The following is a 22,704-nucleotide window of genomic DNA, read 5'->3' as shown; positions in this document are numbered from 1 at the left end:
TGGATCTTTTTGCTAGGGTAACTATATGACCCGTATTTCGTGAGACATTGCCGTATTTTACCGTAGTTTTTGGTCATCCCGACTTTTTTTAAAAATAAAAATTCCCCTGTTTTCCCCTTATTCCTAAGAAAACTTAATTGAATTCGTATTCTTAACTGAAATTGTAGATTAGATAATTTTCATAACTTATTAAATTATATTCTGATCATTATGACTGCAAATTTAAGTATTCCCCCACATGTTTAATAGTGTTCAACGTTTATTGTTATTTAAAAAAAAAAAAACTAATGCCCTATAATACAAATACACGATATCTCTGCATTTCCCGCCCATTGGCAACTTTCTGGTCAATTTTCTCACATTCGGTGACTTTTGACGAGAACTGTCGATGTATCTTATTTTGCCTTTTATTTAGGATCCCTTTTACTGTATTTTTCTGGATGAAATGTGGTCAGCCTAATTTTTCAGTATCCTGTGAATCCTAGTAAGATTTTTATCTATCATAAAAACAAAAAAGTGTTTAATACCGGATCCAAATACCGATTCGAGATGCTGAAAATATTCTCTTCCCCGTATTTCCACTCCACCAGCATGTTTAAACATACCGATAAGAATATGGGTCAAACATATGTGCTAAAATGGTGCGACATTAGTCAATATTTGGTCAGTTCAAACCTTCTATTCAACTCGACCCGATCCAATTTGGGAGACACTAACCAACGCGTTATAATGGAAAAATAATATGCCTGCCTTTAATATGAAAACATAATATTTATAATAAGAAACTAAAAAAACCGATCGCACACCGACCTGGTGTCCTACTTTCAATTGAAAACCAGCCAGCAATAAAAATATGCAGGTTCCATAAACTGTACATAAACCGCTGAAACTCGATCAATATCAGATTGATGGATGCTTGAAACTTATAAATGGGATGTGAGAAGAGAATATCATTCATCTTTTATGCACTATTTCGAATGAGCTTATGAAAAAATGGTAAATAAAAATACTGCAAGATGATATATTTTAAAACATTTGTACGGATCTTTAATTAGTATTTAAATTGTTCTATGTCTTTTCGCTCTACATATAAAGTATATTATTTGTATTGATAATAAATCAATATCGATAAGCACATATATCATATATATTAATAAATTGATTTTTTTTTTATTTTACTAACCCGAATTTCATTGGTTTACTACTCATATCAAGAAAGCATTCCCATGAAATGCTTCAATTATGTCTCGTAAGTTACCAGATTTTCAGCTGACACAATACGCATACCCGTACTGCTGCTAGCCATATTTCATTTACCCTTTCAGCGGCACTGACGAGATATCCCGCCTCCTTAGAAGCCTCTTATTTTAGTATTGGCGAGCCCAGATACTTTGTAGAATTTATTTCTCAATGTAACACTTTTCTCTATACCCCCACCTGCTAAAAATCGGAATAAAACCTCCTTCAAATGCATGTCAATCAAAAATATATGGCATTATGAAGGTTTAGTGATTTCTGCTGCGCCACTTAAAGGGTTAAGGCTGAAACTGGATAACCAGCAAATTATTTGTACCTAGAAACTGCTCAAATCCCAAGTCATTACCACCCACCCGTCACTAGTTTAAATTCGGATTTCATTACCGCGACTAAATCAAAATCGCTCCGAGCACAAGTTGCCAATTTCGAATTAAAAATGGGATGTATGGCCCAGTTCTATTAATAGATATTAGATTTCTTAGCATACATACATTGACCTGGAAAAGGGCACTCGAAACCACTTAACATTTGGATAGAAATGGGTATGATGTTATATTAATTCTAGTTTTATTTGTCATGAAATATTTTTCTCTCATTTAAAGTTAATTGACATACAGGGTGTCCGGGAAATGGCTATACAGCTTAGAAAGTGAACAACTAAGAAGTTGCTGAGCGATAAAAATGCACTGTCTGCTGCTTTGTTATTAGAGAGAGAGAAGCCAGTAAATATATTTTCACCTAAATCGAATTTCCAGATAAGTTATAATTTTGTCAATAGATGACACTGAATTCAAAAAAAATTTAAATCTATTTTAAATGCAGCGTACAGGGTGTCTCACATCAGGTTTACAAACTTCTAGGAGAGGTAGGGTACACCTAGACGACTCGGAATCACTTAACATTTTAATCCTTTCTTGACGCGTCAGATCATAGTTCCCAATAGTCACACGTTTATTACAGACGCGATGATGTACTTCGCGATAGTTTGAGAATTTTGGTGATGGACTTGATCTTTGAAAGAATAGAGAGTGCACATGAATTCAAATCTTGTGAATCTCTATTTCTAAATCACATATGTACTTCATGAACGTGTCTCTGAAAAATTTCTCATGAATTGATGCATGCTGGAACGTCATATTTACGCTGTATACCTAAAGTGAACATTGATTGTTGAGGATGCGTTTTGTGTACCTCGAGGTGTGCTGCTATCTGTCTGTTGAATTTGCGTAAGCAACAATTCAGCAGGTTGTTTGTTAAAATCAAGAGTAAATTTCGAATGTTTTTGGTCTGATTGCTCTTTGTGAAGAAATTATTTGGAGAAAATTCTTTTACAGATAAGGAAAATTATCTATCGAAAATATTTTAACTAATTAAAATATTTTCAATAAGGTTCAGATTTTTTAATGAATCTTTCCCTTATTATATGTATCCGGTGATGGGTGTCTAAAACAGTCCATCTTGTCTTTGATTGACGTAATTCTTTTTCAATTGAAAAAATCAGGTGAAGACGAGAGCTCTTAAAGATCGAGAACATCTAATCAGTAGTACTAGGATTTCTATGACAATTTTTTTACGGATTTTGCGTAATCCGCTATTTATAGAACATGATAGAACATATTTTCATGACACTCATTTTTAAGCATATTTTCATGATTTTTAGTCATTTTGTGGAATATTTTCATTTTTTCCCCAGCATGGTTTTTGCATTATTTAAGCATTTACAATGAAAGCGGTTTTTTCCCCCAGCTATCTTAACTTCGTACTGAAAGGCTTATATAAGGATGAGATAAAAGGGGTGGGAGACTTGGTTTCAGGACAATTTTTTTTAAAGTATTAGACTTTTGTTTAAGGTAGTATTTATTGCGTTAACATTCCTCAATCTCACATTATTTTGCTGAAATTTATATTACTGGAAATAGAAAATTTTTGGGCAACTTTTTAGTTTATGGGACAAGTTTTTAGTTTTTTTAGAGTATAAATCTAATTTTTATAAAAAAATTTTTTACAGTTTTCAGTTCATAAAAATCCTAGCCCTACTAATTAGCAACGGCAAAAAATACTCAGCTTAATAATTTTATGTTTATTTTCTAGACCCTTTAAATGCAGTTATTTTCCGTCATGGTCCCCATGTGTAAGAGGCATCAGGCTGTAAATCATTGCAAGATGATCCGCCTTGGCTCTGATCGATCACTGGCTGATTGGACACCCTGTGTACGTGATGTCTTTAAAAGATCTGGACATTTTGCATATTTTATAATGCACAATACGGACAAGACATTTAAAATTACAGATGTTTAGTAACTCTAATCAGAAAAAAATATCTTATTCTTCATTCAAATTTGTAAATAAACATGACGATAAGGGGAAAAAAACATGAATCGCGAGACACATTACATTTATGCTGAATTAAATTCGATTACAAATGTGACCATTGATAAAAACAATCCTTCTACGTCAGAGAAATGTAATAGCCAGTTCGGGTTTTGCTCAGTTTAGATGCCGCTTGATTAAAGGTAGGATCATAATAGACGGTATGTCCGACATTTGCGGAAGAAACGGAGATAATGTCACTGGAATTTTCAATCAGGTCATCGTTAGCGTTAATTTTCGGAATCGGAGGTGATTGATTGGTACCGGTTAGTACGTTACCCGATACGTTGAAAACTTCGGGGAATACGAAACTTGTTGTGGCCGAAGGTAAATAATCTGATGGATGAGAATTATTTCCAGGCATTGATTGTGAATTTGTATGCAGCGGAAACGAATTTGACCGATTAGTTTTTTCAGATCCCGAAGGAACGATCACATCTGAATGTATCAAATCCATCAGGTCCTTCAGTGTCCTCGTTGGTGCGACAGTGACTTCTGTGACAACGGGTGGAAGGACCCTGCTCTCGACACGCACGCTGACACTAAAGGATTTTTTCAAGGGCTCGATGTTCCGTGACCGGTTCACTGATTCAGGTTCCAATTTTATTTTTTGTATCGGTTTTAATTCGGTAGCGTCTAGTTTCGAATTCGTGTTCACCATTTCTTCTATTTTTGAATTTTTGGGTTCAACTGTCGTTGGTGAAGATTCCGTTGATTTATGTCCAGCATCTTTTGATTCAGTTGACTTGAATTTCGATTCGCTCGGTTGGAACGACAACTGTGGTCGCTCAACTTTGTTCGGTTTGGTTGATTTAGTCAATTTTGCGTTATTCAAAGCAGTTGAGTTGTGTGACATTTGACTGACATCATTTTTTAGGATTATCGATTCGCCTCCAAATCCATGTATCTTCCCATACACAGCTTCAATGTTCTTGACAGAAACTTTTCCATTAGGAGAAGATATTGTCACCTTATCACCCAACCGCACTTCAACGTCACTGGTTTTGTTCTTTAATGGTTTTTCTTTCGGTGGCGTATTGCTTTTTCTTGGATTAATTTTTGGACTAACTTCTACAGATTTGACAGATTCAGTTACGGCTCGATTCGTGGATATCCTTCTTTGTTTCACTATTCCCTTAATATTCCTATTGGAGCTTCTAAATTTTGACTTGATTTTTGTAGAAGTCTCAGTCATCGGTGTTGTCGTTTCCGATCTCGGATTGACCCGCGAAGATGTAGTTGTTGATACCCGCGTGGATAAGGTTGTGGGGTAGGAGGTTGGTCTCGATTTTCTTGAACCAGTGGATTTCAAGCGATGACTGTTCCTGAAATTTTCAATATTTCTGGAGACTTGGGATTCGCTGCTTCTCGGTGAATTATTTTTTTCCGTGTGCTTAGAAGACTTCAGTCTCTCACCATATTTAATTTTCTTTTTCATCTTAAACGTCGAGGGCGCAGTCGTGGAGACGTCTTGAAAACTCATTACTGGCGAGACACTTTCTCTATCCGCGTTCATGTCACCTTCGATAGAGATAACGAATGATTCTGGAACTTTTCTATTTTCTTGGACGTCAATATTCGAGCTCTTTCTTTCGTTTGGTCTTTCTTTCGATTGTGGAGGTTTCGAGTTTGATTTAGGAATCGGATCGAAAATATCACTAAGTTCACCCTGTTCCTTTGCAAAATTCAGTGTGATGGCAGACCTATTTTCCGTAAGCTTGACTCTGTCGTCGTATTTTTTAGTTACACTATAAGGATCGATTGGCGTTCGATATTCCTCAAGGTTCCTTTTCGGAACCTGAGATGTCTTTGGCGTTATATCTGACCGAATTGATGCATGGATTTGGTCTTCGTACCTCGGTGTAAAAGTTTCGAAATTGAGATGACGGTTATTCGTCACTGCCATCTTGTGAAATGGATTACTCGTTCTGTGATTCTCAGAACCGAAATAATTCGTTAATTGCGGTTTGATATTAAGAGGATGCCAATTGTTTGAAATAATATGTGGTGAAGGATTCGTTATGATTTCGCTTGTTGTGGGGACCTTTTGCCCATTTACGTGAATTCTTGGCTGCTGATTTCTGATCAGTTTTCCTTCGAGAGTCTTTTGTATTTTCATGGGAGAATTCGTTTTTGGATTAATAGAAGTTGCGCGAGAAACACTTTTCTTGGATTCCCCTCTCGTTTTATTTACGGTATTGATTTCTTTTCCGTGTTGCCTCATCACACTTTCCTGTACGAGGAAAGTGTTATTCAGGTACGTATATCCCTTTCGTTTTTCTGAAGTCTTTGGCTCTGTAATTACTTTTCGACGGCCAAACACTGGTGCTAAGTCTCTGGGAGGGTTCAAATTGCTTGCAACTGTGACACTAGGGTGGTCAGGAGGATTTCTGTAAGATACCTGACGGGTGTCATCACTGACATCTCTACCTGACTCGCTCCACCATTCGTTGAGGATGTGATCTTTGGGAACGGCGGAATAGCCTTGGTTTCCACCATTTCGTTCATATACTTTGCTTTGCAATGCGGCAACTGGAACACGAGCTGGTAACGGTGAAATTGGTAACGCTACATTCTTATGAGTGGTTCTGATAGCAGAAGACGTCCGTGATGGTTGAGGTGATTTTTTTATCAACAGCACACGAGTAGATTTTAATGGGGGTCCGCCTCGGATGGAACTGATTTCCCATATGGTAGGTGTTTTTTCTGCAATTTTGTCTTCTTCTCCTTCGGGTATTTCAGAAGAGATGTAAGGCTTGGAACCACCGAAGTACTTTACAGTTTCGTCAATGATTCTTTTATTTGTTTCTGGTAAAACTATTTTACGACCACTCTGTGTAGGATGACTTGAAAACGAAGGGTTTCTGGTCACAGGTGAGTGAGCAGAAGCGTAATGCGACTTTTGCTCAACTGGCGGTACAGCAGGTTTGGTAACCGGTTTCGTTGGAGTATAATAGGTTTCATTAGATTCCTCCAAAGAAGCACTATTTGCCTCTTCTGGACTGACTTCAATGGAAGAGATCCCGTTGCTGTTCCGCACGACAGAGAGTGTTCCCACGGGCTTCCCGCCGTTCAACCGGCTTTTCAGCAACGAGACATCCTGTGCGAAATAATATTTTGCGGAATCTTGGCAGAATACGTTGTACCACCAGTCACAAACGAGGAATTGTTGGTTAAACATCGTTCCGATCGGGCAGAGGAAAGAATCTTGGTATTTCCCATGGCACATATGAAATACCTTCAAAAACGAAAGTTACATAAAATATTTTTAAAATATAAAACGCTCGATACAAGAATGAAAGTTTAAAAAAATTTAAACACATTATTATATATAAAAATAGCACAGTGGTGTAATCCTGAAGGTAAAATAGCGACATTGACCTTACACCTTCAGCATGGGCGTCGGAAGTGTTCCATACAAGTGGGTGCTCAGGTTGGTCTTTATGCAGGAACTTGTCATTTGTCATTTATTTCTGGGGGTGCTCAAACCTATTCTACAAAATTCTGTGGGTGCTCGAACACCCACAGCTTCCCCCTGTGCGACCTACTGACCGTCCGATAACTATCGAATTTTTAAGAATTTAAAGCAGTTGAACCCAGTTGCCCTAAGGGATGTGCAGAAGATTAGCCATCGGCGGGTCCGATGCCGACTTAGTAAAGACCCCAGACTTGTGCAACTTGAAAATATATCCACCCCACTACTAAACCAGACATACACCTCGTCCACATTCCTCTGCGTAGCTATTTCCATCCTGTCGGTTTGAGCGGAAGAGCTTTTTAGCGCCCCCACACTTCGCTCCCTCGTGAAATGTTAAAGTGATGACCAATAATGACCATCCACTCGTGGTAATAGAGAAAAAGTTTGAAAAAATACTAATTTTAAGAAATGGTAATAATATAAAAAAAAATGGTCGCAATTAATTTGCGATAATATTTCCACGACTCATCCACTATTTTTGAGCGAATGTGTGACGTCAATATTATCGCTGTAGCTAAAGCTCCTAGAGTGGCGGGCGACTCATCGTTCTCCATCGTAGAACAGTAAAACCATTTTTTTGCTCAAAGTAACATCTAATCGTTAAAAAAGGAGTGTAGGGAACATGAATGAATGAACGCCAGCGTCTCTGCCACCGGACTTATCCCGTTGCCGAGATCTCTTCCAGCCCAGCTTCGTGGCAGAGTCTGGAACAAAGTAAGTGCACCTAACAGTCTGAGTGTGTGTCTAGGAAAGCGCCTCAATCCTTGTCCGACTCTGTTCTAGTGTCGAATTTGATTGGACGTGCGTGATCATAGACGTAAAATCAGGATTTTCCTCCTTGTAACCTTTTGCATGTGGCTTTGGCGCTATTTTTTTTTTTTTTTTCAAGCAACTGTGACGTCATAGAAACGTCACAGTAGACCGCGAGGCTACCGTAACTTTTGATCCATTTGGCGCCACCATATTTCCTAGCGACATTTAATAATGGATATTCTAAATTTAACTTTAGTTCGGCAACCAGGATTGATGCAGTGGGAAGTTCACGGGTTGCTTAAAACGAAGGTTATGAGTTCGAGTCCCTTCGTAACCATCAAATTTTTTTTTTCTAGCATCTTCGTTTGAAAAGTTTAATTTCTTATCACATTTAATTTTTTTCTTTTAACCAATGCACGGGATAAATATGATTTATTATATTATAATTCACCACAAATTGTCAGATGCACGGGAATGGGGGGCCACCCCCGTATAATAAGTTATCGTTTATTGAATCACTAAAAAATGTTTTCTTTTTTTTTTCTGATTTAATCAAAATGTGGTTCAGTTGCATCAAGTTGACAATAGTAACGGCTCGCGCAGCGAGCGCCCAGCGAAGCTGGGCCCTGCTATCATTTATTGATTCATAATGCTGATAGATTCATTAGAAAACCAAACATAGAAATTGTGTTTCGGCAAGCCACTGTATTAATTGCATGTCAATATAATTATTATTATATAATATATATCATTATTATTATGATCGTTATAGTATTATAGTTAAATTATATCATTGTAATTTATTATCGTGTGAGCAAACGAGACGTAATGACAAAATAATAGCGAAATCGTTAATAGACGCTGGTGTTTGGCGATAAGTTGCCAAACGTAACAGCAGGAGGTACACTTTACACATACGGTGATGTTTCTATAACGTCACAGTAGCCTGATTCTGATTGGTTGATAATGTCAAAAATATAAATAAAATCGTCATAACTACGAAGAACAGCCAAAACTAGAGAGGAAATCCTTAATCAGACGTCATTGATCACGTGATACTAACTATCCAATCAAATCCGACACTAGAAAAGAGTCGGACAAGTGTGGAGGTGCTTGTGTAACTAGTGTTGTGTATGATATTTCAGTGCTGCCATCTATACTTCAAATTGTGAGTGAAGTGTAATGATTGAATATTTGTAACACTGTAGGCCTGTTGCTCTCTGTGGCGAGACTTTTTAACGGAGAGATCGGCTCGCATTCGCGCCTTGAAGTTGGGAACCACAGAAAACCAACTTCAGCCGACCACCACTGTGGGGTTCGAACCCGGATCCTGAGTGTAGGGAACAGCGATTGGCTATACTACTACTACTAAAACACACATGCACCTCGTCCACATTCTTCTGCGGAACTTCTAGTGAATTGGTACATATTGGAATGTGCGTGTACGTGTTGTGAACCGGACGTGAAGTTTGTTTCTGTCTAATGCTTGTTATGTGTACTGCCACCATTTAATATCTGTTTTTTCCTAACCGTGAGTGAAGTATAGTAGTTGAGTAATTGAATCGCTGTGTGGGCCCGTTGTTCTCTGTGGCGGGTCTTTGTGGAAGAGACGTTATATGGCGAAATAGGAACGCATTTGCCCCTCGAAGTTGGAAATCACAGGAAACCAACTTCAGCCGATGGTGGGGTTCGAATCCGGGTCTTCACAATGATCCCCTGGGTGATCAGCTTATATCCCCTATGGGGACAGAGCGGGGCCATAGTCGGTTTCGGGTCCTCTCGATGCGAGTCCGTCACTCTGATCACTCGACCACCACAGCGGCTATAGAGCAAATACTGACATAAAACTTCGCACATAGATAGCGGATAAGTCAACCTGGGGTTCCAACCTATAGGTAGTCTTTGTTTCCTTTATCTTGCTTTTTTTTCAACTATTTCCTAGATATCACTTAGAGAAAAAAAAAACCTGTTAAAGATGGATGACTGAGTCCGCTCTCCTTTATAGGGGATCCTTGCCAGGCTGTAATGTTAGGGATTTAACGTTAACGGCTATAATGTTAATGATTTCGTTGTTGAATCCTATTTTGCTTTACTATTTTAAAATAATCGATGCAGGACTATCTGCTTACCTGGCAATTAGTATCAATATCAGCATAGTATCCAAACTGGTGATCACCACCGCATCGGAAACTGGTGTCAGGTATGTATTTGTAAGTTGGATAATCCCGATCTGGTCTACCCGGTATAGATTCACCTTCCTCCAGTCTGTTGAAATGGTCGCCAACTCTCTTGATGTGTTTCTGGACATTCAACGTACTGGAATTAGTTCTCGGTGGATGTCCAATCACTGATGTGCTGCGAATACCACCAAGTGTTGCATCATTTTTTAAGTCTTCTCGTTCCGTTTTTTGTTGTCCTTGTTTTTGCTTTTTTCCTGCAATGTCTCTGTCCTTTTTTCCAATATTTCGTTCCACATGTGGTTCCCCCGATGCAGTTTTTATGTTACGTTCTGTGCTCACTTGATCCACACCGGGCCCATCTCCGACTACAGATGACATAGTCGAGTCCGATGATGATTCCGAAACAGCCATCTTCTTACCCGTGGGAGAGTGCAAATTTCTGTAGCGGTCATCAAAATCATCCTGGTAGAAGAAATCATCGTCGTACGAGTCGAAATCATCGATAGTTGGAGTGCCGGAGCTTTCTTTGTCCTTTTGTATAAAATCTGGACTTTCATACGGCACGTTGCCTCTATTTCCTTCGTTCATGTAAACGACACGCGGTTCGACGTAACGCACGTGAGACGAGGTGTATTTATTGACTGGTGGCTCAGGGGGAATATCAACATACTCGACTGTAGGTTCCACGTACTGCACATTGGGCACAACATAATCCACAATCGGTGAAACGTAATTCACGCTCGGAACCAGGCCTTCGTTCTGTGTTCCGGCGGAATTGACGTTCACGTCTTGCTTGTTATTTGATTCCGGATCATCGGTTGTATGACTGAAATTCTCTTCGAATTCGGACAGAGATGAATCGGTCATCTTTATCCTGCCATCTGTTTTCGTATTCTTCTCTCTGAGCTGAGGAGAGCGAAATTTATGACTAGACGTTAAATGCCCGTCGTCTATTATAGAATCCCTGAGGATAAATCTCCCTAGATCTGGTAGAAAATAAGGCTTTAAAGTTTTGTTCCTCAAGTCTATGCTCGCTATGGCTATTTTGTAGACCCTCGTCGCATTCGACGATGGAGTCTTCGGATTGTTATTATGGTTTGAATTAAAACTTGTGATGTTTGGCAACAGAAGACTAGATCTCCTGTTGAATGCTTTCCATTGATCCCACCACAGGGATCTACTTTCTGGCGTTGAATTCTCGGTATTCGTGAAATCGGTTTGACTCGGCACGATATTACTCGCTTGAGGACTCAGAAACCAGCTCTTCGTCCTTCTTAATGACTCGGGATACGGAAAATCCTGTAACAGAAATCAAAACAAGAGTTTAATAGCGGAAGTGGAACATGCTCAGATTAGACTGGCTCTCATCTTATTATTTATTAGCAGTGATATCAGCGGCTGTCAGGTTCCCTCTGTAATTAGAATACTTTAAAAAAAATAAACACATAAAAAACCATAATGAAAGTGTAAACCTGTCTTTATATCGGTGAAAAATAATTATCCTGTGCCGTTTGTAAGTACAATTTTATTCGAATATTAAATTTCGTTGAATATTTTCGAATTTATTCCACACACAGGTCCGAATGAATCTAATATTTTTTCACTGCAGTAAACAAAACTTCACAACTGGGTGCCGCAATTTTGACCAAAATTTGTTTGGTTCTGAAAATGACGAAAAAAAAATTAATTAATTTTCCACCGGAGTGGACTTTACTGCTCTGATTCTGTAGTGCAAGAAGCTTAATTCAATCTAGAGAGATAGACGACTATTTTCTGAGCCCAAGATATCAAGGAAGCAGATGTTTTCTGTATATTGTGCCGAGGTGAATTCGGAAAGAAAAAGGTCTCGGCCGGGACTCGAACTTAGGCCCTCTTGCAAACCGGGGAAGCATGCTACCATCTACGCCACTAGAGACACGACCCTGTCTTCCTTATTCCACACACTATGACGTGAATATATGTTTCCCTCATAACCGGGGATGAAAGGAAAACCGTCTATCTCTCTCTCTCTCTCTACCGTCCCACCTGTTAGCCATTTGCTGATGTTAAGAGTACGAATATTAAGACTACTAATGCATGTATTTAAGTGCCTCACGCCACAGTGCTGGAAATAAGAAAGGAAGGGTCGTGTCTCCAGTCGGGTAGATGGTAGCATGTTTGCCAGGTTGCAAGAGGGCGTGGCTTCGACTCCCGGCGGAAACCAGATGACTTTTCGAGTTCACCTTAGTGTAATATTCAGGATATGTCTTCCTAATTCAGTATTTTAAGGCATTTTCCTTGTCACTCTATCTTCTTCATCCATTCACGAGTTATGAACATTTTAGCAGTTTGCGTATGTATGCGCAGCAGCTTACGATCGAATTTCTGCTCCAATCGTTTTGAGATACCCGGGAGCAAAAAGATGAATATTTCAGAGAAACATATAACGTGGGAAATTTCCCGGGAACTTGAACAACTCATGAAACATCTCAGACTTGGGACTAATATAGTGATTATAGGAAAAATGTGTTTGGGTTCGCTTTCCGGTGGAAATAATTACAGCATCATCTAGTGATGAACTCCGGAACTTTTCTACGTCATCAAAATCTAAGCAAGATTGAAAGCAATAATTACTACTACCTTTATTATAGCGAGCGATACGTTTTCGTTTATAAAACATACACAGTTTCGGAATAACGTGTGTATTCATATGCCTGCTTCCGAATTCGGAAATCCGGTGGCAGCATTTCTTCAATACATGTGACAGACATTCCTCAGAAACAAACTTCCCGTTGGGTACAGAGCACACACACGACACATTCCGACATGCACCAATTCGTTAGAAGTACCTCAGAGTAATATTTACGGATATGCATCACGTGCATTTCAGTAGCAGTGCATATACATAGGTGCCGTATGTGTATGTTCACGTGGTGCCATCTATCTTCCAACTGTGAAATTGGGATTCAACAATGAATGATTACTTGAATTAATGTAATTTAGATGCTGTAGAACATAGCTTCCCAAACTTTTTGTTCCATCGCCCCCTTCTTCACAAAATGTTTTTCTCTCATCGCCCCCCAACTCAAGAGAACCCATAGGATCCTATGTTATACCCGTAGCTTGTATCGCCCCTCTGGACCTTTCCATCGCCCACCAGAGGCGATATTGCCCACTTTGGGAAACACTGCTGTAGAACTTTCGCTCTTCTCTTTGGATCTCTAATTCTTTTATATTTTTTCATTTTAAATTAGTTGTCATCACCTTAATAAAAAAAAAAAGAAGAGGAAAAGTCTTGCTTCAGAATAAATTTATTGAAATTAATTGAAGTGAATAAGATTTTTTTTCCTGATGAAAAAATAAAATCCTTAGACTTTCAGGCAAAAGTATTTTGTTCCTAGTTCAATTTCATAGTGTATGTTTTCCATAATCATATCTTCCAAAATGAAGATGGCTATCATACAAATGTACGTCTAATTAAAGAGACAAAATTTCTTACCCTTTTCTTTGGATGGCCTTGAGAAGAATTTAAAGTAACTGGAAGTAAAAAAAAATAGTGAATATTTAAAATTTTACCAATGCAATATTTTTCCAGTTTATTAACGTAATTCTGTTATTTTTTTAGAAGAAATACTTTTATTAAACTGATTAAAAGGTTTGGTTTGAAAAGCGCACAAAAACCCCGTGACCAAAAGTTGTGACTTGGTGTACATCATAAGATTATACTCAAAAAAATTACCACAGAAAGTATTTCTTTGTTTGTCAGAGAGTATTAACCTTACAGATTAATATAACACAATTCCAATTTTGCATGAATATGACCGTGGCATGGCTTGGTGGGTGTATATGCAGCCACGCATGTATTCCTCGAACAAAAATATACAAAGCTCGTGGTCACTAACGAAATACCACTGATTAACTATTCGGAAGAGGTCATCTAAATTCGTTTCACATCCGATTGCTAAACTCTCCCATTGTTTTCAAGACGACGTGTTGCGGCAACCTCGGGGACAGACACCCACGCTGACAGGACATCGTAAATATATTAAATCCAAAGTTAATCCGCATTAGATTTAATTGAATGTAAATTTATAATACGATGATGAAGGATGAACAATTTTCAAATATCCATTTATGAATGGATTTTCGAAGATGTCCATGAATCTTCGAGTTTGTAATAATGTTAAGTACACAAACAGCTCTTCCCTTTATAAGATTTGCATTTCTTTCGTAACGTCTTTCTCTCTTCCAAAACCATTTTTTTTTCTCTCATTCTGTCATTGTGTTTTGTAATGATTTTCAATGTCCTAAATCACTCACCCTTGTTCATAATTTCTTTTTCGGCATCAGATATGCAGAAAAAAAAAGTCTGCGCATAACGTTGTTAAATTATCAGGTTCTCATCAGCGTGGTGCATGCTAAAAACGCAAAACTGTTTCCTTCCCGTCGAAGGGCATGATTCGGTAAACAAAAGATTTATTTGAGAAATATTCCGTGAGATGAATATTGTTTCCTTTGGGTACTTTTGCGTCCCAAAATTCGAGTTCTCAAACGTTTTTCTTCTTTCTAACATACGGTATTTGGAGATTTTTTTTCTTTTAGAAATATTTATGTTCCGAAAATACATTATTAAATTGGGCAACCGAATTTTATGAAAATTTTCTTTGCCCAATCTCTACTGTATATCAGACGTATTCACATAAAAAGGAATTCACTTCGATAAGTTCAAAATCGCAAGGCAAAAGAATCGTAATTTCGGTTATGTTCACCTGAAGAATACTTATTGAAATGAATGAATTAAAAATTTGTTGCTCTGACTTTCTTAAGGCTAACAAGAAAACTTAAACGTTCCTAAGTGCAATATTCACTGAGATATTTGCTTTCAAACAGAGGATAAAAGTTAGGCAAGAATAGCAAAAACTAACGGACAACGCTTCTTTCCCTTTGTTTACACTGTTCTTTACTCTCTTGCAACTTCTTCGAAACATCTCTCTCGCTCTTAGAAACGTGGAATTTTCTTTGTTAGCCTCAAGAAAGACAGGGTAGCAACTTTCTAATTTGGTTTTGAGGGCAGGATGTCCATATAAAAAGTTATTTTTTGATTTTAATAACTATACAACCCCTTGCAACATGAATGACGTATCTGAGTTTCACACGTTATTTGAATGATTTTTATACTTGGAAATATGGACTAACGGTTCGCCAGTAAAATGAGGTCAAGGAACTTTTCTTTCTATCCTGTGTACTATATTATCAAAACTTTTTTTGGAAAAATTGCTGTGACTCGTTGGATAAATCATTTAATTGGAATAATATTTCTAAGTCACGGTAAGTCACAATATAACAAGAGTTTTCAAAGCATGGCTCGCAGACCACGTGTGGCCCTTGAAGCTTTTTTCAGTAATCCGTAGATGAAAAAGCTTACATACATAGGGGTACGCAGAATTTTCTCAAGGGGGGAAGGTTTCAATGTTTTTTCCTTCTCGGGGAGGGGGAGGTTTACGTTTTTTCCTGCAAAATAACACCATAATCTCGGCTTGAGGGTCCCCCCCCCCCGCCTGCGTACGCCAATGCTTAGGCCTACATAGTTACAGAATTTATAGAGATGCTGGAAAAAAAAACTCAATGAAGAGAATGTATTCCGAAATAGGGGGGGGGGGGGGAAGTAATTTCAAAATTACTTTTAGAAAATATTTCAGAACTAAATTTCAATTTATTCAGAAATATTTCAAAAAGTTATTTCGCAATTAATGAAAATTCACAATTAATGAAAAATACTTACAGAATTATTGAAAAAAATAATTTCAGAATTAATGAAAATTCATATTCGATTTCGGGATAAATAATTCCTTCAGTAATACAGGGACTCCGTGTTTAACTTGGAGTCCCGGGCCCATTAAGACAAAACTGTATGAATCTAGATATCGCAGAACATTGGCCCTCTGGCTTCAAGGAATTTTTTTTTGGCCCACAATGTCTAGAAGGTTGATGATCCCTGCCGTGTATTAAGTATATTAGGTTAAATTTATATTAAATTCACAAAAAAAAATAGCACATCAACTCATTACATTGGTTCACACGTACCAAAAAATGAATTTAATTATAAAATCTTTTTGATATTGTCTGACACTTTTATTGGTGGAGTTGCACTCTTGAGACTTGCTTCCGTCTTGTCTGGCCATCCCTGAAGTTTTATGAAAAATCCCTATAACTTAATTTTAATGATTCATTTTTTGTTTTTTTCAATTCTAATAGATTTTCATTTTCCATAGTTTTAATGAGTTTTTCCAATCTTAATTATTTTTTAGTTTTCCGATTACCTTAATGCGTTTTTAATGAGAATATCTATTTATAACACGATAAAATAATATCGGGGAAAAACATTTTTTAAATGATTGGTAGCGAAAAAAATATTCTCTACAATTATTTAGAAATGAATTATATCTGTCATTATAATAATATCACATTTCTATGGCTTAAAATTTAAAATTGAGTTTTCCATAATTTTTTCGTAGCTTTGACTGCAAAATTTGCAATGTATTTTCATTAAATATGAAAAAATGTCTACTTTTATAATAATATTTACATGTTTTAAAAATACTCTCCTCCCCCCTAAGCGTTTTATTAGTAAATACTGATCAAAAAACCTTATAATGAGCAATTGTTATTCTTTTCAGTACTGTTCTTTTTCAGTTTTCGGTAATTTTAATGTTATTATTCAACATCCTTTCAACACAAAACTTCGAGTCCGATAAATCTTTCAAACCCGAGTTTTCGTTTTTTAGAATTTTCAAAATGATTTTGCATTTTTGATATTCCAAAAAATGCATTAAAACATAAATCTCAGCAAATCTTTATTTTTTTTCAATCATTTATTTTATTTTATTGTTTGTGAAGAAATAATTCACTTCGTTCAAATTTTTTTAGCCAAGATGATGCAAGGTATATTCATCTTTAAATAAAATTTTTTTTCAAAATTTTATTGTTAAATTTCATGCAATAAATCAGACGTTTCCCGTCTTTCTCCTGGAAGTCATCATATAACCCCCCCCCCCCCGAAAGTTATCTTATAAATGTCCCTAAAAGTTTAACTTGAACTGCCCTCTAATGAAAGCCCCGAAGTTCATATTCACAGTATATCTAACTCAAAACTCGCACATTCCTTTAAGTCAGAGCTTAACACCCTGAGGTCAAAAAAAAAAAATTTATAGTGAGGAAAAAACAACACATACATTTGTGGCACCAGGGTCTGAAAGGGATGTGTGTATATATAGGCTACTAGAGGTAAAACTGCAAATGTGTGCGGTTTTCCTTAAATTCCAAAACTTAGTCTATATACAATTTAAGTTATACATAAAGAAATCTCACCAGCAACGACAACTAATATCCATAATCTTCTATTTCTATCCATTGCTATAGATGGATCTCGGATCCTAAGAACCTTAAAAAATAGAATATGAAAACAAAGAGATTTAAAAATAAATTTAGAGCAGTATATTGCCTTTAGATACATAATGACCCATGTAACGCTACAATAGTAATGCCTCTACTTGTTCTTTTTCTCTTTAGCGTTATTTTGAGGAAGAACGCCAACTATCGGAAATTTAAGTGTTTGGCTTTTGATTTCTGCCTTGTGGGTGAAATCGGGAGGAACAAAATAAAAAGAAAATAGTATCACAGTGTCACGCAAAAGATTATTCTTTTTCCCCATAATCTGATGATCTGAACCCTTTATGGAGAGGTATATCGTAAGAAAATATGGATTATTCAGAATTACGTAGGTGTAACATCTTATAACCTTCAGCTATCAAAGGTTTTTCATTTCTTACTTATGCTTTGAAGAATCCTAAAAAAAAAGGCTTTTGTTTTCTATTTTTTCCGTATATTATAGATTTTCGTTTCCACTGTTTTCTTCCCCCCCCCCCCTCTTTATTTTGTAATCTAATTTTCTTTAAGGAAATGAATTCAAGATATATTACGAGTACATCGTTTCGAATACATAATACAATACCTACTATCAAAGAAGCTTAACTTTTTTCTGAGATATTCTTATTTTTATTCTTGATTTCACTCTTGAATATAAATATGTCTACTTTCATTTTCATAGTTTTTTATGACGTTAGTTTATGTAAGTTATATCTTTTTACTATGTTATACGCATCTTCATGGATTTCATCAAATTATTTCTACTATATACTCTTACTCAAGAATAATATGAAAAACATATCTGTATGCAGGAGGTGAAAGGCACTGTGTCTATTATTGTCAATATTAATTAACACTATTAATTTGCTGTTCTTTCATTACACTACAGCTGTATAGAAAGATACACAAAAACCCTTCAAACTGCTCTCCTGTAAAATTTCTCTTTTGTGATATGGTGCCCTTTACCTCCAGCATACAGATATTGCAATTAAGTATCTTTGAATTCAGTTTCGTACGGATATGATTTTCTTGAGATTCCATTTAATGACATGACAATAGGAGTTGTTAGTGTGGTCCTGATGAATAGATATACAGGGAGATTCTAAATTCAAGGGACAAACTTTAAGAGGCGATAAAAGACACCTAAACAAGCATTTTTGGTCATAGAATGTATGGTCGAATCGCAAATAGCAAAAGCGGTAGAGAGTTTTTTTAGCCAGTGCACAACAGCCCTTCATCAAAAGTAAATGTATTTTTCTGACGTATTTGCAGCAATAAGTGCAATCAACCATTCGAGGGTGCAGGGTATTGTGATATGGTAGGCCTTTTCATGGTGCAACATGGGAAACTCAAATTCTATCACAAGTCATTATACCAGTTGATCATTGTTTGGTGCAGCATAACATTGATGGTCCTTGCACCAATAAAAAAAAATCCAATCCAATCCGAAGGTGCGTATGACGACTACCCTCGAACACAATAACTCCCTGATAACTACCCTCGAATGGTTGATAGCACATATCGCAGCAAATCCGTCGAAAAAATTTATTTGCTTTTGGTCAAATGCTGTTGTGCACTCGCTGAAAACACTCTCAACCGCCTTTGCTATTACGATTCGACAACACATTCTATGACCAAAAATGCTTGTTTAGGTGTCTTTTTTTCCCCCTCTTAAAATTTGTCGCTGAATTCAGAATCGCCTGTTTACATCATTATGTTGAATGCTATACATCATTTGTTTCTGAAATAATTTACACGTACATCTCTTCCCTTTTTTTTTCCATAGAAGTAAGTGCTTCAACTTTAATTAGGTATAACTCAGTCATTTATGAATAAAAAATGAAATTTCGTAACTTTTTTCATTTAAACGACTTTTTAAATAATGCGTAAATAATATTTGAAACATTTTTTGTAATTTTAATTTACCTGTAATACTAATTATTTCGAAATTAGCTATTGGAAAACTGTAAGAGCGGACACTCTGCATATACAGAATACATATATATACTGAATAAACAAGAAATACATTGAAAAAAAAAATCAAATAATTAGTATTACATGTCGACTTCATTATTCTGACCTCAGAAATTTGTTGTCGAAATTGTGAATTTGAAAAAATTCCCGAAACTTAATCAGTATTGAGTCTACAGATATGATTAAATAATAAATTAAGAAATATGCAATAATATATTTTTTGAATTTTTCCCCCACTGCTTAACATTTAAAGACTCAAATTGAGATAGCCACTCCCTTTATAGAACATTTTTTTAATATTTATATTCATACAAGTGTTGTAAAGGGAGTATTTTTAATTAAATTGAAAAAGGAAATGTATGTGTGAGTCTATTTTTACTCAGAATGATACGGATAGAAAAACCAAGGAGCATAATTTTAGAAAAGTTTGTCATATAATTTATTTTCGTTTTTTTTAATCAATTATCAGTTTTGATGATTTTTCTCATTTTAGAAGCAAAAAACGTCCTTTTCTCAGCAGGAAAAAGCTTTAAGGGGGGTGTCCTACCTTTTAACATGGTGAAATACTTTCTTATGTATAAATAGTATTAAAAATAGTATTTATCGATTGATTTATTTCAACATTTTACCACGTATATTTGATTGTATATTCTATCCAATGCTAGTACGAAATTTTATATATCTTCAATACTCAATTTTTTTTAAATTTTCAAAAGAAACAAATGCATTAAAAATAGCTTATATGCATAATAAAATTGCATGAAATCAATCTAATTGAATAAAAAATTATTAAAAATAAAGAAACTGTTCAGTGCATAAAAGGATTCAATCAATCTTATTCAAAATTAAATTTTACATTAAAAAAAAAAATTTTACATTAAAAAATATTATAACTCAAGTGGATCTCAAATCTTTTTCATTTTGTGAACTGAACAGTTTTCTTTTTTTTAATCAATTTTTATTCAAGTTCATTGATGTTATTTTATCATGAACGCAAGCCCTTTTTAAAATTTGTAAAAATTAAATATTACAGATATGTGAAATTTTGTACCAGCATAGAATAGCATATACAATCAAATATATGTGGTAAAAATTTGAAATAAAGCAATGGCTAAATAATATTTTTAATAGTATTGCTACACAAGAAAGTTTTTTTTTACCATGTTAAAAAGTAGACTCCTTATAAGTTTACACTTTTTTCTAATTGACAATTTGTATCAACTGTTATTCGAAACTGATAGAAATACATTGGCAGATCAACCAGTATAATTCCATCACAATATCTCCCCAGAAATCTTATGTATTCAAGTTACTTAAAATTTGACTAAGATAGTTTTCAAGAAAAAATTGACTTTTTTTTTTTCTCCGATAAAAATGTATGGTAAAAGCTCACCTGTTATGAGTGTCAACAAACACAGCATGGCCACTCTACGTGTGTGTGTCTTTCGAGGAAATCGAGCGCAACGATGTTAGCAATCCACGAGTTTGTTGAATAATAAACAAGCGAAGGAACTCTGTTAACAGGGCACTTCTACTCCCTCTTCCTCCGTAATTTAAAAATGCACATGTAAGTGAGAGAGAGAAAAAAGTGCCGCGCACTGACCACCGACCACTCCACCTGTCTTGTCTTTTCCAAGAACAATAAGTTCTTCTCACATCACCCGTAAATAGCAACAGGTTGATGTGCTTTTGATAAGAAAAGTGAAGGATGCAGAGAAGAAAAAAAAAAAGAAACCAGCTCATCTCACGGGGTTGCAAATCACTACATTGGCGCCACAATGTATCGATGTTTGGCGCAATAAATAAATATTGAGGGGGAAAAACTTTTTTTTCTCTCTCTCTCTCTCTCTCTCTCTTATTTGGAAGTCAATCTTGATGCATTCCAATTAAATTGTCATTTCTTGGATTTTCTTGACAAATTGGATAAGTGAATGGAACCATGTCACAAAATTTTCCATCTTTGATGCTATTCTTTAGGGGGAAAAAATGAAGTTTTTTTTTCACTTGTAAGATGAAAAAAAAACGGTTACTAACCCTTTAATTGGCAAGCATTGAATTACCCAGAGGAAATTTTTTTTGAGGCGTTATATTGAGCAAAACAGTACCCTGAATGTTATTTCATGGCAAAATAAAAGTTCTCGTCAATATTTAAAAAAAAAACATGAGATGTTGCACTTCAGGTGAACACACTGTATTTATATGATTTACGTAGATTAGAATAGTGTAAAAATGTCATTTATTGTTTGCCAACTTACTTTTCTATCGTAGAAGACTGCAGAGCGCGAAATATCTCTTCTCCCACACATCATATTTCACCCCAATATGGAAAGGTTGCAAGGGCGTCGGACGTGTTTCGAAACTGTGGGTGCTCGTCTTTAGTTTTATATCGGAAATTTTAATTTCTGGAGCAATTCTGGGGGTGCTCGGATCCATGTCACAAATTACCGTGGGGGCTTGAGCACCCACAGCACCCCCGGCTCCGACGCCACTGAAAGGTTGAGAGGGCACATGACTGCTGAAGGGCCAAAATGCGCTATCACAAGGATAATGTCACTCTTCGCTATCCATACGGAGGCTTTCAACAGCTGGCTGATTCGAAGAAGAATTTAGTAAAGAGAAGAAAATTTAACTGCACTACCTTTGCGGAGAATCGGACCCACATCCTCTCATTTGCCGGGTGAGTGCCCTAGACCACTACACTACAAAGGCAACGATTCTCAGTCTTTCCTTAGAACTCGTGTGGCTGCACGGAATCATTCATGGACGGTCGGCCAAACTCAGGCCAAAGCTCATAATTGCTCACACTGCCAAAATTCACTTTCCTAAATTCCTCTTCGCATCAACCATCTGTTGAAAACCTTCGTTTCGATAGCAAAGAGTGGCATCCATCATCTTTGCAATAAGTCGCCATCTGGTGGCACTGTCAGCAATTATGAGCATTTTCCTGAGTTTGGGCGATCGTCCATGAACAATCCCCTTCAGCGCACACGAGCTCTAAGGAAAGATTGAGAATCTTTGCCTCTGTAGTCTAGCGCGCTCACCCGGCAAGTTAGAGGACGTGGGTTCGATTCCCCACAAGGGCAGTTGAATTTTCTCTCTTTCATAAATTCATCTTCGCATCAGTCAGCTATTGAAAACCTTCGGAAAATACACAATACAAAAATACACAATCCTCACTCCTTGGCTTGTTAACGAATGGAATACGTGTACTTTTGAGGCATTTTGCTGGTGATTGTAGAAACTTCATAAACAACTCACAGGCAAAAATTGAATGTTTATGAGTTGTTT

At 36.4% G+C, this 22,704-nt stretch overlaps 1 protein-coding gene across 1 annotated transcript; it reads right to left on the bottom strand.

The window, feature by feature from the left end:
- Window positions 1-274: 274 nt before the first annotated feature.
- LOC149076401 (uncharacterized) lies at window positions 275-21,099 on the bottom strand. Its single transcript, XM_089243945.1, has 5 exons — window positions 20,810-21,099; window positions 17,386-17,458; window positions 13,517-13,554; window positions 9,988-11,337; window positions 275-6,865 (listed from the first exon to the last, which is right to left on the bottom strand). Exons 2-5 carry the CDS (start codon window positions 17,426-17,428, stop codon window positions 3,707-3,709), a joined length of 4,590 nt encoding a protein of 1,529 aa, XP_089100071.1. The 5' UTR covers window positions 17,429-17,458; window positions 20,810-21,099; the 3' UTR covers window positions 275-3,706.
- Window positions 21,100-22,704: the final 1,605 nt, after the last annotated feature.

This window comes from Pholcus phalangioides, unplaced genomic scaffold (genome assembly GCF_987345545.1).
Source record: "Pholcus phalangioides strain wild (caught in Gottingen) unplaced genomic scaffold, Ppha-v1.0 ptg000015l_1, whole genome shotgun sequence".
Classification (NCBI taxonomy): Eukaryota; Metazoa; Arthropoda; class Arachnida; order Araneae; family Pholcidae; genus Pholcus; species Pholcus phalangioides.
Note: the sequence above shows the minus strand (reverse complement) of the source record. Positions and strands in the feature narration are given on the sequence as shown.